This window comes from Oreochromis niloticus, linkage group LG8 (genome assembly GCF_001858045.2).
Source record: "Oreochromis niloticus isolate F11D_XX linkage group LG8, O_niloticus_UMD_NMBU, whole genome shotgun sequence".
Lineage (NCBI taxonomy): Eukaryota > Metazoa > Chordata > Actinopteri > Cichliformes > Cichlidae > Oreochromis > Oreochromis niloticus.
This window is the reverse complement of record NC_031973.2, coordinates 11,444,376-11,463,538: the sequence shown is the minus strand read 5'-3', so window position 1 is coordinate 11,463,538 and position 19,163 is coordinate 11,444,376. Positions and strand designations below refer to the sequence as shown.

The window sequence follows — 19,163 nt, the reverse complement described above, 5'->3', positions numbered from 1 at the left end:
ATGACAAGTGAGTAAACTTGTTTTACATCAAAATCAAGAAGTCAGTACAGACGGCTGGTTCTCAGAATCGTATCTTTCTTTTCTTTTTTTCCTTTTTTTTTTTTTTTTTTATTTGAACTGCACTGAATGCTAAATGTTCACCTTGTACAAGAAACAAATACAAATACTCACACTAAAAACAAAAACATACTGCTGGCTGCCTCTTCTGCTATTGTTGGGACACTAAATAGGAGTTTCAGCTATTGCTCTTACAGAGTACAGGATGCCCCAAAGAACCTGGCCTTCATTAGAACAAAGGAAATATTAAGGAGTGGGTAGAGAGGGTGGATCACATAGGACTATGGTTATAGGAACATTTAACTAGGCAATACGAATCTAACAGGACTCCTCAAAACTCTTTAACACCAAAAAAATGTGGGAATGTGTCCTTTTTATAAAAATACCACGATGGAGAGGATGATGGAGAGAAATATTCAATATTCAGACGAACCAGATCAGCCTTTGTTTTTCCGTTTTCCTTTTATAGACAATTTTTTTGCGGGGGGAGGGGGTGGGAGGAGAAACAATATCTGCAAAAAAGTGTTATTCCTGAGTCATTAAGAAACCATGCTGAATTTAACCCTTTCCTGTCTTCAGGAAATGTGCTCACAGAAGGGACCGGGTCACCATGTCTAACAGGACTGCCGTTACGATTGGTTAGCCATCAGACGCTTCTCTGTAGAGAACTGCATGCATCGCTGACCTTTTAGGAACTAAAAGTACAAAATAACTTTCATTTTCAAAAGCTTCAGCTACAGTTACGTGTATAATGAATGGCTTTAGTGTTAACCACCAACTGCTTCAAAAAGTAGTAACTTGGAGCAACTTAAAACTCAAAAATTCTCACACTGTGTACATGTGCCCTCTAGTGGTGAAAACCTGTAACTCCAGCTGTGACAGTTGTTAAATGTACCACTGCCAGGAAAGGGTTAAAGCCCACTTTTGATTACTATAATTGATGAACAATCTTTTTCTTTAATTTGATAAATATATATAAGCTGATAATCCATTTTTAGTCATTCACACTGATGATAAAAAGAAAAAAACAATATTAATAATAATAATAATTCTCTTCTGAGGCGTAATTGGGGGCCTAAATAACACACACTTGTTACATAATGAGGATTGGAGCTGGGTGAAGAAGAGGCGGGGAAGATTAGGAGCGCTGTCAGGGGTCATACGGTCCAGTAACATATGATGCCAAAGGTTTTTCTTTTTTGTTTTGTTTTTTTTCTCTTGTTCAGTTGGTATGTTGAGAAGTGGGCCTACATTTCCCATGAGCTCTGAGGTGGGTGGTACGGTGGGGGCGGCTGAACAGAGTCTCATCGGGTAATCCCGGAGCACTAAAAACACTGGACTCTGTGTCCACAATCATAGGCATGTCCCAAAGAAAGACAAAAATACATCATCATCAAAGAGTAAAGTCGGTAACTGAACCCAAAGAGACAGAGTAAAAACTAAAAGGTTAAAAGTACAAATTTCCCGGAACACTTCTTTTGTTCCCAGTTGCTGGCTGGATTTTTAGCAGGCAGCCGCTTGTGTCGTTTCACTGTCTCTTGGTCCCAGTTGGTCAGTTGCTTTGTGATTTGTTGTTTCTGAGTGTCAACAGGCCGGTTGAGATGCTGCCGTCTGTATCCTTTCTGCTGCTATTGCTCGGTGAGATGCTCTCGAGTGTCGCCGTGTTTAGAGGGCTGGTTGGGCGATGGGGCCTGGGAGGGGTGTGTACCAGAGGGCAGGGTGTGGGCGATGGGCACCCCACCAGGCACCATGCCCTCTAAAGCCCCTGGGATGCCGCCCGGAGCCACTCCAACCACACCTGGCGGGTATCTGGGGAGGGAAAAGCTCAGAGATTAGTAGTGCCGACACAAGCCTAACACCCACGTACGACTGTGAAAGACAGGATTCTGTGCAAAGACCTCGTCTTCTAATGAAACTGCTACTTCTTTTCCACCCTTTCAGGAACGTGTTTAAGAGTTACTTGGCTTTCAGGCTGAATTTTCAGATTCAGAAAGGTCCAAATTAATGTGAATAAAATTGGAATTTCTTGTCGTTTTAATGTGTCCAGAAAAATACGCAGCCAGATTAATCTAAACATGAAACAGGTGCAAGATGGGGAGAGAGAGGGAGACGCAACAGATGGCCAGACAAAAAGAGTTTTTGCTGTTTACTAACAGTTTACAGATCAAACAATTTTAAAAAATGACTTTAATTACTTCTCTAAGATCCGAACCAGGTTGCGGAAGCTACCAGGCTTTAATTTCATAAAGCTCGAAGCAGTGAGGCAGCGCAGGTAAAGAAGAATCCATTAAACTTTGGCGTACATCCGGATCGCATTCCTTAAAACAGGACGTGGGCATTGGTGGAGCATGAACTCTCCGGGTGATCTTCCTGTTTATAGGGCTTACATTAATCAACATACTTTGGAAAGTATTTCTTGCCTTGCTTATTGATTTGTTTCTGCAGCTTAGGTTAAATATGAAACGGCTTCAGTTTCATTATGGTAATTAAAATAAAAAGGCTGTTTTGTCTCACCAGGACTGTTTGGTCTATAAATGCACATAATCTGCTCATAGCTCGTAAAGTTTTAGTGCCTAATTTAAAGATTGGTTCATAATTGATATAAAAAGGAGAAAACCCAATCCTCCTGTGAAAGAAGCAGCGCATGTTCTATTTATCAATGAGCCACATATTTTTCTTTCCCATCAAGTTTCTTTTATTGCAGTTATGCAGTTATCTTAATACTTCCTGAAACACAGACTTCCTGAGACTGTTTGGTGGAAAAGAGCTAATATGTCACATTAGTTAGGGGGGGAAATGGGTGTGGAAATCACAGTAAAATCCATCAACCAGAGAAGGAGAAAATAGCCGGAAAGAACATTCCCAAATACCCATAAGAAGGAAACCACGAAGCATGACTCCATCCATGGAACTGCACCTGAATGGTTTCATGTCATGCTTTCGGTGACACTCAAAAACCCACATTCACTGCTACCCATCGCTACTCTGTGTTCATTCAAACAGGTAAGTGCTGGAGGGGAACTACAGGAGGGACACACATCAGGTGAGCTCAGGAGGTGAGAAGGTCTTATATCCAGGACCTCCAACCGGAGGCTGTTGGCCCCGGATGATCGTATTTACCTGGTCCTGATCTAGGCATTAATTTTGTCTTGGGGGATGCCGGTTGTTACGCCTGGAAGAGTTTGGTTCACTTGGCTGCGTGAAAGAAGCACATGGAGGTGGAAATGCTGAGATCAAGAATGGTGAAGAGTGGGATAATGTGGACAACTTATTTCTGCTGCTAAGGGGAAGCGTTAGAGGATAGGATGCTAGGATCTATAGGAGTGGTGAGCTAACCTATAAAAACTCTGCACCGATCTAACAAGACATCTTTTACAACTGTATAAAGGCAGCGCAAACAAAGGAAATTGCTCTAGTTTATGATACTTGAGTGTAGCTCACAGTTCATAAAACTGTTATTCTTAAAATGAAAATAAACGCTGTATTTTCAGTCCTCACCTGTAGGCAGCGCCGTTATGCTCAGGGTGAACGCCTGGCTGATCCATGACCGCCCACGGTGCCGTGGTGACAAAGAACTCCTTGTTGACGCAGTTTCGTAGGCTGTCAGGGATACGGCCTGTCACGAGACACACACACAAGCGTGTTCAGATTAAAAGAGCTGCATAAATCTGACACACTTAAAGGCTGCGACTTGTCACAGGGCATGAGTGACCAGACTATGCAAAGTGTTAATGAGTTCAGACTGACAAACATCAGGCTTGGATACACAAATGCAAATTAGGACCATTTAACAATCAGTTTTTTTAAATTCTTTTTTTTGGCCAGGGGTGGCGGCAAGGCCAGCCCCCGAGAGCCACTCTGCTCTGTGTCGTGAAGCTAATGATGACATCAATTAAGAGGTCCAGATCTAATAAAAGCTGCCGAGGGTCTATTGAAGTGGAAATGTGGCATCTGGGAAAGAAAAGACGTGCAACAGGTCACGCGGTAGACTGCACCGAGGCGCGGGCCTCCATAATGAAGCCGTGGATGTTTAGTTTTGATGGATGTTGGACAACAAAATTTAAACGTGGCGGCTTACCGGTAATGGCTCGTCGGATCTCGGTAGCTGCGGCCTCCCTCATTTCCAGTGAGGCCTGCTCGCTGTACCAGGCTGTGTGTGGCGTGCAGATCAGGTTTGGAGCGTCTTTCAGTGGGCCCTGAGCAAAACTACAGCACACAGTCAAATTAATACAGTCTGCACACTTTCTCCAACAAGCACATGATGGCAGAATTATATTAAAACAAACCTCAATAACAGGCTGTACGGGATGTTGTGGAGGGCTTCACCAATTAACTTATAATTAATTCTACGATTGTATTTTGAGGCCAATCACAAAACATATTATTGTATATCAAAACCATCTGATACTGTAACAATTTCTTTTCTTTTAAAAACTATTTGTGTACAGTTTACATGACAGTTGTCTGGAAATATGGCCAGAGGGGTAAAATGTCAGATCCTGTTATTCACAAATGCCACCATCTTCTTCCTGCTGCTTTGATACTTCCTTTCTGTCAGCCTCTTTCCTCTCAGGAGACTCACAAAAACAGATCAGCATCAACTCCCTCCTCCCCCTCCATCATCCTCGTAACACCTAGCCTGGTTCTCTGCGTGTAAGCTTTGCAACGCGTCAGCAGCGTCCTGAAATCGGTGTCATGTCGCGTGGGACGGAGGTCCAAAGTTATGAAACGCTCCCCCGTTGACATGCTGGGTTAGCGGAGCATGAGTTCCAGATTCATCAGGTTCAGTTTCAGCCTTCTCGAGCAGCCACTCAGCTGAGCAGCTGTCCAGAAATAATCAGCCTCCAAACTCTCTAACTGCCCCCGACGCGTGAACAACACATCAACACCAGTTACCCTCTGAGACGGAAAACATGGATCTTAGGAAGATGGAAAAGTGGGACGCGTACCAAGCTGTTTGCCTTCTGATGAAAGCAGTTCATAGCTCAAAGCTAAAACATGACATCAAAACATCAGGGGAACAGGTGAGCTTTGGGGAATCAATCTGAAATTACTTCATTTACAATTAGTCCAGACTGGTTACCCAGTGTCACTAGTATAGTTTAAGTTTTGAGCAGGGATTTTGATGGTGTAAAACAGCAGTTTTTAAACAATGTACTATGAATTTAATATTCATGATGAAACTGTTACCAGATTTTCCAATTATTCATATCACCAGTACTTAACTGAATTCATTTGTTTATAATTGACAAAAAAAGTCAAGATGTCATTTGAATAATTATTAAATCAATTCAGCAGTACTTGTAACTCATTCACTCATTTGCCAAAATGAAGAAATTATAGATTTATTGTTTATACTTCAAATTAAGCTGTACACTTTCACTCTTAATTAGCTGATTGCATGTTATGACACACTTACTGATGCCTTTTCACCAAGTTTTGGCCTTTCACCACTTTCCCCACGAATAAAGCATAAGGAAAACTGTCCAAGAAGGTCTGTTTTAATAATCCTATATAACAAATGGAGATTATTCACCTCTTTTTGCACCTCTCTTCAAACTCAAGCATACACCTGGACCTTTAAATGTTTTTAACTTGCTCTGACAGGAATAAATCCAGCTCTCCATCTCCTCAATTCCATTACACGCAGGGCCCTGAAGGATCCATTTAGAAGCATATGATTTCTCTTTTATCTCATTATAACTATATCTGCCATTGTTCCTGCCTGTCTGTCTATCTCTTAAAGGTTTTCTGTCTCTTTGTCTTTCCCTTCCTACACACCCATCACTTTGCTTGCCAATATCTGTCCAGGATTTGGCACATGTGTGCATTTACCTGAAGGGCTCGGTCTCATGGACGTCTAAGGCAGCTCCGCGTATCCTTCCCTCCTTCAACGCCTGGGCCAGAGCTTTCTCATCCACCAGACCTCCCCGTGCAGTATTGACCAAGAATGCACCCTGACGCATCTGTAGTGCACAAGGCATGCAAACACAAACAAGTCAACACTAGGAAAGGCACAGATGAAGCCACCTTTTTTACAGCTCACGTATGGACTTTTGTGTGTATGTCAGCCTGGCAGGCAAATGAATGTGTTTGATCTAAAAGAGAGCATCAATCTGGATTATATGTCTTAAGACATATTAAACAGGACATAAATTGAGAAGAAGGAATAAAATGGGGACATCTCTGTTTCACCTGACACCTGAAAGATCTAGGAGACAGAAAGGCAACTGGGACAAATGCTGTCAGATGTGGGATAGAGAGCAGGCTTTGTTCAAACCAAGGAGATGAAATGAAGGACGAGGGATGAGCTGAAAGATGAGGTGGCGCCGCCACCCCTTGCTGCTTACCGGGGGGAGAAAAATAAGGCACAACAAAAAGTGTATGAGGGAGGAAGAAAAAAAAATCAAATGAATATGCTCAGAAGAAAGTAATCCCTTAATCTTGACAAAAGCTAAAATCCAGGGGCATGAAAAGCCTTTACGCTGGCAGGCAGTCTTTTATTAGGCCTTGGTGGTTTTGACACACAGAAAATACACAAACATGCACACACACGTTTCCACTTTAAACGCTAAGAGCCACTGCCAAATTCTGGGTGAGGAAAGACAGAAAAGTGTTCTTTCATTGCAGCACTTAAGAGGCAGCTGAGAATCTTGTGCTTTGGAAAAGACACAGAGTTAACTGGGTTAGGCTATTACCCTACACCCACTCGTCTTCATCTCCTCACATACTGTAACTCAGGAAGAATGGAGCGCGAGGGACAAGACAAAGAGAAGGAGAGAGAGAGAGTGTGTCACAGTGCGGGGTGATATTGACAGAAGGGAGATGCGTCCCCAGCTTGTGCAGTTCCTCAGCTGCCCTGCAGGTGTCACCCCAGGCAGTGCCTCAGAGTGCAGTTATTGACTCAGAGAGCAGCACTTTCCCCTCACAGCGCTTTCAGGCTCCTGCTGAGAGCGCTGTGCAGCCTAGTCGATATATTTGCTGTAGCCGTGGGCTGGCACTAATTGCATTTGACAGAGCAAAGGAATGAATTTGTGTCCAGCTTTGGTGGAGCTTAAGATAAAGAGCAGGGAATGTACAGGCAGGAAGGGTGCTGCTGTTTCCAGTCCTTTTTTTTTCTTCCTGCTTTCTCTTTTAGCCAGATATAATGCTCTTTAGGACAGACACTAGGCTGACAGAGTAATAATATACCAGCATCTCGACTTGTCTACCTGCTAGATAGCACCGCATTAAGCCCACATCAGGTCACAGCTGTTCAATGGGATGTTCAGCTCTGTCTGGGTGACACGTGTACGGGCGACACGTGTCTGTGTTTGTTTTGAGTAATGCACCTGTTTGATGGTGAAGTCGTTGATGAGGTGATGGTTGTGTTCGTTCAGGTTGCAGTGCAGGGAGACGCAGTCACTCTGGTAGAGCAGGTCCTGCAGGGTGTAGACGCGCTGGACGCCCAGCGAGCGCTCCAGGCCGTCCTGCAGGTAGGGGTCGTAGAAGATGACGTTGAAGCCGAAAACCTTGGCTCGCACTGCAACCGCCTGGCCCGAACGACCTGGGGACACAGACAAAGAGTTTATAAAGTTTGTCAACTTGCACAAAGACACAGAGGGATTTCTTGTACTTTTACAGAGCGTGTCTTCTCCAGAAAAAGCCAGGCAAGTTCCAGAGTTGCACTGTTAAATACGAGTTCACTGATCATTTACATGTCTTGTTAACTATTAACTCTTTAAGTAGTCTTCAGAAATAGTTCTCCAGGCTTCTTAAAGGACATTCAAAGCTCTTCTTTGGATGTTGGCTGCCTTTTGTTCTGTTCGCTGTCAAAATAATCCCACACTGCTTCAGTAATGTTGAGGTCTGACCGCTCCATGCTGTGTGTGCGTGTGTGTGTGTTTTCTATCCAGGTACGCTTTTACTGACTTGGCAGTGTGTTTCGGCATCACTGTCATGTAACAAAATTAAACTGCTCAGATTACTTCCAGATGGTATTGCATAGTAGCCAGAATTTGACGGTACATTTCTGTGTTCATAATACCATCAGTTTTGACAAGATCCCCAACACCACTGGTTCCTCTTGGTTCATCATACCATAAGACCTGTTTCCAGTCATATCTCAGCCTTTTCTGTTTCCCTTGCTGAAGTCTTCTTGACAACCACCTTCCATTGAGACCATACTAGACCATCCCAAAAGGTTGATTCTGATCATCTGGATGTAGCGTTTCCAATGGGAGAGTGCACAATGACTGAAGCACCACTGAACAATGGGCTGGGAGGTCAGTTGTTGATCAATGGTCATGAGAATTTGCACATTAATGATCAAGGAACTGACCTCCCAGCCCATTGTTCATTCAGAGGTGTTAGTTTCAGTCATTGTGCAATGTACTGTTTATAAGGTTGGGAAAACCTGCAGTCAGCTGAGACTGAAGAAGTCACTTGGATGAGTGACGAAACGTTTCTCCCAGTGAAAACATTACATCCAGATGAACAGAATCAACCCTTTGGGATTTACTTACTTGGATGATTGAGCATACATAAAGACGTACTAGACCATCTCAAGAAAATGTAGGACTGTAGAATAGCTTCTGCAGTGTTTTCTATCTAACATTCACATTCCAGTGAACTCATTGGGTTCAGTATCTTGTAATAAAGATATCATCACGCAGACTGGAGCAGCCAGGGATTGAACCACCAATCTTGCAATTAGTAGGAGAACCCCGCAACCTTCTAAGCCACAGCCATCCACCACTCCAACCTTTTAAGGACACCCTGCAAACAATGCAGAGATATACCAAGTTTTTGTCTTATAGCTCTTCAGAAACCACCATGCCAATCCAAAAAAAGTGGGGAATAGGTTTTACTATAGTGACAGAATGCTACTGCCTAAAGATAAAATTTAAAATTTGTTCTTTGCTAAATTGAGCACTGGCTCATCCCCTGAGTTTAGTGCTTTTTTATGCTTAAACGATAAAAAAACAGAAAATAATCAAGTACAAGTTCTGACCTGAAAATGAGCGAAAAACCAGCCAATGTCTAAAGAAAACCTTCACAAAAAATAAACCTTTCATTCTTCTAATAGTAACACGATGTCACTTGAACATCTTTCATGTTGCAACAGCCTTTTCATGTCGGCTTTATTATATTAAAGATGTGAAAAAGGCTACTTTTAATATCACTGAGGAAAAAGAGGCTTAAGATGAATACAAGGAGCTATGATGAAGAAATTTAAAAAAAAACAACAACAAACAAACAAAGGGCCTCATTCACTGTGTGTGCTTTTTAATTTGTGAACAAAATAAGCCCCCACACAAAAGTCAGGTTCATGGATCGTGCAAACCCACCCAATTTTGCTCTTACCATCATGTGCACGTTAGAGAATCACTGTAAATCAGCAGGTGCACGCACGTTACTTGCAGTCAGCATACTTCCGTGGCCCCATTTTTCTCTATATAAGGAAACGTGTTTGCCTAGAGGCGGATCACAGAGAAGCTGTGAAGCTGTTCTAAGGGAAAAAAGGTCACTTAAGCAAAAAAAAAAGTTGTGGACTGAGGAAAGCGAAATAATGTCTAAGGTGGAAACTGGAAAGACACATCAAGAAACTCGGAATGCAATCACTGAAGCGGTAAATGCTGAATCCTTGACACACAGACTGTGACTTAGATATAAAGGAAAAAGCTTAAGATATAAGTTTATGGAAAAAGGAATAAAGGACTAGATTATACAAACATCCATAAGTAGGACATTGTTGAAACAGTGGGGAGGTGACGGCGATGACGTCCAGCAAAGTTTATTTAATGTATTTGGCCACTGCCTTAGTAAATTAAAGGTTTTTAAAGTGTTTTAAGTCCGTTTTAATCTGCTTAGCAATTAGTTAAAACATGTATGTTTATATTTTCCAAGTCTGAGGCAGCTCTACATTCGTTTGCCGTGCACCAACCAATTCAGGCACAAAAACACGGATGGATCCCGGATTTGTGAGTAAAACATTTGTTTGCGCTGATTAGGCACACGTTTGTGCAAACACACTGTTTGTGAATGAGGCCCAATGTGAGGTGAAGTTGTGAGACAGTGAATCAGAAACTGAATGTGCAGCATTAGAGCCTCTCCCTCTGTCTCTCACAGCCATTTGTTGTGTAGGATGCGAGTCTCCACTCCGTTGGCTGGAGACGCCAGTTTCTGCTCTGCAGCAGCAGCTGAGAGAGAGAGAGGGACAGAGTAATGGAGAGGTGGATGTTGTTGCTCGTAAAAAGGATCGATAAGGTCCTTTACACTCTCAAGGTCCCCTCTTTGTGATCGAGCATTATATCCTGCTCTTACACTCCACAGCTGAAGAGAATCACTCCTTCTCTTCTTCTCCTTCAATGTCAGCCAATAAGAGACGTGCAATGCTAAAGACCCAGATATAGCTGCAGCTAAAGCACAATAAAACTACTAAATTTGCAATGATCACAGTTGCGCACTTTACTTTTCTTCGAGTGATTCATCTGTCCATTTCTTTCTGCTAACTTTACTTTTCCTAATTTTCACAGGCCACATTTGACACAACACAGAGCGTGGGTGTGAGCTGCTGTAAGTGCAAGCTAAAAAAGCGATGCAGACAGCAGCAGTAAAGGAATCAATTTTTTTTAAATTTTCTAGTCAGTTTGAAACAGACCAGGTCATCCTGCAGCTGCAGTACGATGTGATTTACTAAATCTTTGGGAGCAGCTGTTGAAAGTTGGATCATCGCTTCTTCTGCAATGATTTCTTCTGCCTCTCTGATTGTTGGAAAATGTCTGCAAAGAACTGGGTCTAAAGAGAAACTAGATCTACTCAATCTTGATTTACAGTGAGATCGGTTAACAGCTGAAGTTTTTTGCATCTAAAAATACCTCTAACTTTGTTGCACTGGAAAAAAAATTAGTATTTTTTTGTGTAGATTTTTCCTTTAATATGTCAGCTTCTCTGTCTTCTCTATTTCTAAGCCTCACCCTCCCGTCCCACACTAATCAATGCCACATGCAGTGAAAACCAGGGGGTCTGCCACCCACTCAGGTGCATCTGAACATTTTGATCTCTGTCATTTCACTCTCGACTCAGCAGCAGATGTTTGCTTTGCATTGCTAATTTTTCCACTGACAAAGGTTTCAGATTCTGCAGTAAAACACGAGGCTGAAGCACCAATTCTTGAAATCAGCCCTGTCTCACCCAACAGTGAAGAGGCAAACATGGTGGCAATTGGCCAAGAGGTCAACATTTTTTTTTGAAACATCGTTTCAAAAGTCCCTGTGCACAGCAGGCAGATTATCTCTACCGTATTTACAAAAGGAGCCAGGGGACATCACAATATCACTGGAGATATTTTCCATATGCTGCAAAGAGATGCAACAAGTGCAAAATCCAATAACGTGCAATACTGTTATTTGTTCTCTTTAGCTTTCAAATACTTGTCAGTTGTGTCTGTGTGCCATTCAGCGCAGGCAGGTAGTGCACAATCGGCTGAAAACAGCTGCCTGCTTCATGTGGAGAAGATACTGATCGTAGTGGTGAGAGCGAACTAAACCTAATCACTCAAATAAACTGCTTTGAGTGATTAGATTTTTCACTGTGAGCAACTTCAGGATGGACGTAATGAGATTCTGTTAATTAAAAAATTAAGTGAGTACAGTCAACATAGAAAAATGTGCAATTACCAGAGGCTGTCAAAAAGTCCTTATTTACCTTGCGATTGTCTCTCTTAAAACATGGAAGCATAACTTTGGCGGTTGGATATACAGTTTTTACATTTCCTTTATACATAATCGGCTAATGCTGCAGAAATATGTGGGAAGGATTAGACTTGGGTAATGAATTCCAACATTTTCACAGCGGTCCTCATCTGCATCTGCTGCAGTATCAACACTGTCTTTGCAGGGCTAATTTGATTTGACCAACTGGAAATGCTAAATATGCAAGTGGAATTTTCTTTGTTTTGAATTTGCTGTGAGACGTTTCAAGAGAAAGTAATTGTACTTGTCTGCAATCACTTTTAGTATAAGATGCAACATTTAGACATATCATTTTTAGGGGAATATAATGTGTTACAAATGTTGTTTTGCATTTAGTAACTAAAATGGCATTTCAAGCTAATCACACTCAACCCTGATGATCGTTTAAGCCTTCATTCATATAAAAATGCTGATTAAAGGTATCTTAGATGTCTCCTCCCAGACTAACATACACCCTAAATTCCAAATTTAGGGTATAAAGTAGAAAATTAGTTTGATCAGATCAAATTTAGTTGATAAGATTATCCTGGATATCACTTTTTTACTGGAGGTAGATAGGCAGACCACAGCTACTTGGTTACATTTACATATGAGAAATAACAAAATCATTCACAACTAAAAGGTTTGAACTGATTTTTGAGAAGAAGATCAAAAGGTTGGTTGTTTGGTACTTCAAGTCCTCGAGTCTACTGTCACCCCAGAGCTAGAGGGTTTTTTTTTCAGTCTGTGTATTTGCAGCCGACAGAGTTGTGCAGCTGGCTGAATATGCAGAGTCCTAGAAACCAGCGCCAAGAGGCCTTCGATGTCCCCAACCTCCCACTGACAATGGATATTGTTTTGGAGACAGCTTGAGCCAGAAAGACCAGCAGAGGAGGCTGGAAGTGGGAGGACTGGGTGAGGAAGGGAGAGACAGGGGGAGAAATCTTCCCTGCCAGGACCCGCTGTTCAGGCACAGTTAGTCCAGGCAGCTGTCTGGGACCTGTAGAGGAGGAAGGAGGTTGTGTGTTTGTGTGTGTGGGAGGGGGGGAGGTGTATGTGGACAGAGAGATAAGGTGGCACTCAGGAAAGGCTTGTGAGAAGACAGAGCATCTGTCAGCCCGGTGATGTTGTGACAGGGCAGAGTGACGCACAAACACACACAATCGCCACTAAAACAGGTGCAGAGAGGGAATCAAGTCGGAACACACACACAGAGGCAAAATCTAGTCTGCCAGGAGGTCTGATCATGGCAGGGCAAGACGTCGAGGGACCGTGGTGACAGAGAAGAAGAGTTGAAAACAGAAGAGAGAGAATAATAGAGATATAATGGTGAGCATTAGAGCAGTGGGATGAGAACAGTGAGGCAGAGAGAGGAAGTCAGCCCGCAGGGAGGCGAAACAGACAACCTTGAGATAATCTGTGGGACGGGCAGAGGGTGAAAAATAACCTTATCAGAGCAGGAAAACAGAAGGCACACTGAGTGGTGAGAGGATATGAAAGCACAGAAGTGGAAGCAACGGAAGGGGGAGTGAATTTAAAAAAAACATGATGAAAATAAGAGGAAAAAGCTAGAGAAGGAACCAGAAAAAGGCTAAAAGAGGAAAGCAAATAACTGAATATTCACCAAATCCGATGAGACCCAGGGTTTCGCCACGTATGCGGGCGGCACCGGACGCCACCTCCCGGATTTGCTCCACACTCTGGACTCGCGTGCCCTCCCGCAGAGCCTGGTAGAGCCAGGTGTTCCGCCGGTAAAGGTTGAGGATGTGGCACAAGGTCGAGTCTGCCGTCTCCTCCACAGCTGCCGAGGGAATGTTGCACACAGCGATGCCTAAAGATAGAACAGTAAACACAGACAAGGCAGAAGAGTTGAAAAGCACATTAAAGACGTATGTGACACGAGAAATATGAGTACAGAGAGAGATTTTATTGTCCAGGGTTAAAACCAATATGGGTCACTATGATTTGTGATATTCATGGTCAGCATCTCAAAGGAGTGTGAGGATGACTGTTTGTTTTGGGAACATCAGAATATCAGAATATGTCGGCTTCATTGGAGCGTGACCTCCAGCACGCACGGCAGCCGAGTATGAAACAGACCGGCGGATTTGGTGTGCCGGATTGATGTTTTTCATGTACCAGTCAGATTACATTCCAACCCTCGCTCATGGTCATGAGATCTGGGTCATGACCAAAAGAGTAAGGTCATGAATAAAAGCAGCTGAAAATAGTTTCTTTTGTAGGGTGGCTGGGATCAGTCTTGGAGATAGAGTAAGGACCTTGGACATCCAGAGATTATACATCTGGCCTAGTCTGGGAATACCTCAGGATCCCACAGGAGTAACTGGAACGTGTTGCTGGAGATAAGGACGACTAGAATACTCTGCTTAGGCAGCTGCCACCCCTAACCTCACTTTAGACAAGTAGAAGATGATGGATACGTGAATGGATATCATGTACTATAACACAGGTCATATATTATAAAAACTTCAAAGCAAGCGTTTGGTCCAAAAGTATATTTAATTATATTTATCCATATAGGGCAGATATCTTCTGTAGAAATAACTGCCTTCTCTAGATTTTAATGGAAGTTTTCTCGTGATGCTCAAAACGTCAAGAACAAAAAAACAAACAAAAAAACCCAACAACTACTTAGTGGTAATGTTTCTGAAGCCCTCATTCACATACTTTATAGTTTTATGTAGGAACCACCACACAGAAAAAGCTCAGCTGAAGAGTGAACACATATAATGTTAACACACTGTCTAGCTGTCACTAGCATTAGCCTCTCATCACATCACAATAAAGTTTGTGGATGTATATAAATATGCATATGTCTATATTTTGAAAAGCCAAATTTAATTTTTAGCATCACGACTGCCAATTAGGTCACTGTTTTCAAGAGAAAGGCAAATATTTCAACAGTGAAAACCTCCAAAGCATTACAGGCCAGAGGAAAAACATGAAAAGTTGATATTGGTGTGAACTGATCCTTTAATAACTTGGGTTATCTTTGATTAGGTCTATATTTGGGCAATGTAATCAGTATTCCAAATATCACCTGCTTAACGGTGATAATGATATTAAGATACATACGTAAATATGTAAAGTCAAGATCTTATCCAGTGCAGTGTTCGTAATTTTGTTCCTTTCAGCCGATATAAAGCCCTGACCTTGTGGTATTACCTTGCCGTTTCCTCCAACAACACAGACTTCTTTTTTTTTCCTGTTCTAACACTTAAGCACTTCTGCCTGCCCTCATTCTTCTCCTAATGTCCTCATCTCACTCTGTATCTCGGAGTAACAGCGCAGTCGTCTCTAGACAGCAAAAAATAGACCGAGCCTGCTCAATCAATGGCCCCTTTTTTCTTCTCCCCGAGAACAGCCGTCATATCAGCGCCGCCTTCTCCAGGCACGATAGCTTTTGACTCCTGTGTTGCAAGGCAGAGCGCCTTCGGTGAGTGGGTGGCAGTTAGACACAGTATCTCATATTGGCAGGGAAATGGCAGCTTTGTCAACTGTAAGAGCTTTTTGAGCCACCAGCCTGCTGATATAAGCCTGGGTGGTGTTTCAGGGAGAAAACTGAACTCTTCTCTCTCCCCGTGTGTCTTTTACTCTGTCTCTTTGAACATTCTGGCTCACAGCGGGATGTCTGCACTTCATCTGACTATTTAATTCAGCCTTTGATACTATTCAGAAAAAATCCATACAGTAAAAACAAGGAAATGGTAAACGTGGTGTTCGAAGTAGTCCGCTTTAGGGACAACAACTATTAGCTCTATCTCATCGCTGCTTTTCTTTTAGATGGTCAGTCCAATTTTAACGCTGCGATGTGATGAATCGTCCCTTCAAGATTCATCTAAATCTGATTACAGGCACCTGAGGTATCGTTTGTCATTAACAGGCAAACAAACGATCAAACAAGCAAATCAGCAGACCCTACTCCCTCACAAGAAATCAATGCGACGCGGGATAGTCGTATCAAAGGAGCACAAAACACATTAGGGCTTTGCTCAGATGTGGAAAAAGAGGCTGTTACACGAGCACAGATGTGGAGAAGAAAATGATTACGATTTAGTAGCCGCTATTTAAAGAGTTCATACCCAGCTCTCCAGCAGCCTTTATGTCAATGTTGTCGTAGCCGCTGCCGATGCGGATGATGATGCGTAGAGCTTTGAACTTTTCCAGGTCCTCTCTGGTCAGGGTGATGGTGTGGTACATCATGGCGCCCACTGCCTCATTGAGCACCTGCAGACACATGCATTCATAAAATTTAGCATGACACAACTGAATGAAATGCTTTCCCCTCCTTAATCTGTGTCTTCCGTTTGCTAGTTTACTCGTTTACTCATGCAAAACACGGCTATTAAATCCACTTGGGGATACAAGAGCTCATGACAATCACACAGTCGCATTCCTTTCAGAGATGCTGTGAAAATCGCACGCCTGCCGTGACTTCCGACATTTGAGAACATTATAGATTTCACATCGAGGGGGAACTACAGACATCACATGGCCGTGAGCAACACTGACACATTGTCCATTTAACAGACCTGCACTGGAAGTAGAAACAGTCATTATATTGTTTTGCGGGGGCTCAGTTCTGCACGGTATTCACAATTGCACCAAGGGCGTTTACGGACACAAGATCTGGATAACTGACTGGACAGAGAGGTCACTGATTGCACGATAAGCCTTATGATGAGAGCATGTAGTGGGTCACAGAATTAAATAGAATAATAGAATTAAAATAGCCCCATTACAAAGAAAGTAACTCACTTACCACCCAGACTGTGCCGCTCTGTATTTCAGGCTTCAAAATTTCCAGATTCCAGGAAACGTATCCCGCTTTTGCCCTAGTAGCTTGTGGCTATTTCTTCTAAATGTTCTTACCTGCTGTACTCATGCACTGAGTAAAATTTTAGGCTGTGCAAACTCCAGCTTAAAGATGCATGTCAGCTAAGTGTAAGTGAAAGTGGTTGTTACTTATTTTAAAGCAGGTAAAGGTCAAAACTAAGTATGCTTTTAAACAACCACATGGTGGCGTTGTTGAATCTACCTACCCAAAGACAATCCCGTCAGTTAAATAAAAAAGAATAAATAAAAATAATCTTAAGTGAAACATTTGCCAAAAAAGTCTGAATTCTGTCACCTTGGACGGGGGGTGGGCAATCACTGTGAAATGCTGCTCACGCTGCTCCTCTGCCACTTAACGTGGACAAGGTGACCTGGCCTGTGATGTGGATCTAAACTATTCCCCTTCAGTATCAGCCCCGGCCCCTGTCAGCGCCTAAATAACAGCTCTACATTCACCTCCAGCCAAGCTGCATTAGCTTTCCTGTGATTAGTAGATTAGCTCTGAATTTCCATACTGCTTTTATTAGAGCAGTGTCCTGGACAGGCCTTCCAGATATTAGTTCAAGGTTAAAACACTCCTTACACGCACATGCGCGACCGGCCAAAATGCACACATACATAATTGTCTCCCTCTGTGCTGATCCTGAAGGTCTTGTGTTGTTTTTGAGCTGGGGGAAGGAATCTTCTAGCCTGATTGTAGTTGATGTTAATGGAAACTCTGACCTCAGCTACATCCCCCTCTCCACTGTAACCAAACCCTTTTTGCTTTAAGGATCTATCATTTCTTATGATGCCTGGACTTTTCTGACAGGGCAGAAAACCCCTGCTTCACATTTGGCCTTGCTGAGCAAAAGATAGACTGTTTCAAGGGAGTTTTGTTTTGGTGATGTGCACACTGTAGTGCACACTCCTAGCTTCTAGGAGGGGGACTTTATGGCTATGAAGTCATCCCGTGAGTGATCCGCAGGGAGGTTGTGCTGCTTAAACTGTTGCTTCATAAAACTACAGACTACTTGAAACTTCTTACAACAAAGGTGGCTTAGCATTTTGCAGGACAGCGTCACAAAATACTGTGGAATATGTTATAAAACAACAAGCTCTGACCCCGCTGGCCATTGTAACTTCAAAATCCACCTTAGCAGTGCATCGATTGAAGTTTCAGACAAAAAAAAAACATCCTTGAGACTAACGTGATGAAGGAGAGGAATTAAAAACAGCAGTAAAATTTCAGTGAATAATAAAGGTCATCTTATCTTATCTTATCTTATCTTAACAGGGTCAATTCACTAGTTTTGTTTTGCACAAAATCTTTCAATACTTCTAAAACAAATCCGTCCACACGAGATGTGCTGATTTTACAGAAGACTACATGCCAGGTCCAGCCGCTTAGGTCAGAGGGAGGCTACCAGTTTTCCTGGTTGCAGCCTCAGTGCTTATCTAAAGCAACGTGGCTTCTTGCACATTTACCCCAGCCCCCCACCTAAATAGTGAAATAGCAGCAAGAAAGCAAAAAAAGTGAATTTCTTAGTGCCAAAGAATAAACAGATGTTGACCAGTATGTCCACTAAACTACTCTGATACCTGGTTCCTCCAGTATGCACGTTAAACTGTTTCTGTGCAAGAGCCTGAACCTCCTAAATGCCCCCATGCATCCTTGTGTGTGTGTGTAACAGATAAAGCACAGCATTAATATGTGAATGTGAATGGGTGAAGTACTTTAACAACAGAAAAGTGCTATAAATATCTATATAACCCCATTTAGTGTTTATTAAAGGATTTACTGCTTTGAAAATGTATTGTTACTTATAAATTGAAAATAGTAAACATTTGCTGATATTGTGAAGACTTTCTGTTCACAGTTTAACTAATGACGCGAGACGACAACACGCAATGTATGGATTTTTTTCCCCCTGCATTTTAGAGATTGAACTGTTAATTGAACACAGCATCATCATTTTTCCATCTATCATCTTTTAGTTACATTAAGTCATTAGCTGCAAGCCCCAAGCTTAACACCTCTTTTGGATGATCACAGTAGGGCGGCGCACAAAGTAATAGGCCAATATTGACTCCCTGCCATATGGGCTCTCATCCAACTTTTACAAGCCACATGTGGTTATGAGGCGCGACGACCGTGACAAAGACGAGGGATCAGAGACCTTGGATTATGATGCTGGAGCGCAGGTGCTGCATACAGGATTTGGTCTCACTGAAGTGGTATTGTAACTTGATCTTGATTGGTATTTGCCTGTGTGCTTTATCGTCTCCCTATCACTTGAGAAAAAAGGGGATTACCAGGTAGAAGACTTCACACAACCTCAGGCAACTTTCATATTTAATCCTCGGCCAATCTTTTCCATAAGATTTTTTTTTTTTTTTATGTTGTCTGGTGTATATGTACGGGAGTGTGGCAGCTGCTGTCTGCCCTGACAACATTGAACTGAAACTCCCAGAGTTATCAACACTGCATCTTCGTATCCATGCTGCAGAAAGCAGAGATTGGACATTTTCAATCTATACCGCCCCTCTGGGTAT

At 42.6% G+C, this 19,163-nt stretch overlaps 1 protein-coding gene across 8 annotated transcripts in view; it reads right to left on the bottom strand.

The window, feature by feature from the left end:
* Nucleotides 1–58: 58 nt before the first annotated feature.
* The window catches only part of ctbp2l (C-terminal binding protein 2, like), a 94,254-nt gene continuing 75,149 nt past the window's right edge, over nt 59–19,163 (bottom strand). For 7 of the 8 annotated variants that reach the window (XM_013269514.3, XM_005471406.4, XM_005471404.4 and 4 more), the window contains 7 exons: nt 15,875–16,019; nt 13,396–13,602; nt 7,389–7,603; nt 5,893–6,023; nt 4,136–4,263; nt 3,556–3,673; nt 59–1,866 (listed from right to left, as the gene is read on the bottom strand). In XM_013269514.3, coding sequence (XP_013124968.1) covers nt 1,686–1,866; nt 3,556–3,673; nt 4,136–4,263; nt 5,893–6,023; nt 7,389–7,603; nt 13,396–13,602; nt 15,875–16,019 — 1,125 coding nt within the window. In that variant the 3' untranslated portion in view covers nt 59–1,685. Of the gene's footprint in view, nt 1,867–3,177; nt 3,253–3,555; nt 3,674–4,135; nt 4,264–5,892; nt 6,024–7,388; nt 7,604–13,395; nt 13,603–15,874; nt 16,020–19,163 lie in introns of all 8 variants that reach the window. The other variant, XM_013269513.3, reaches the window with a different exon arrangement.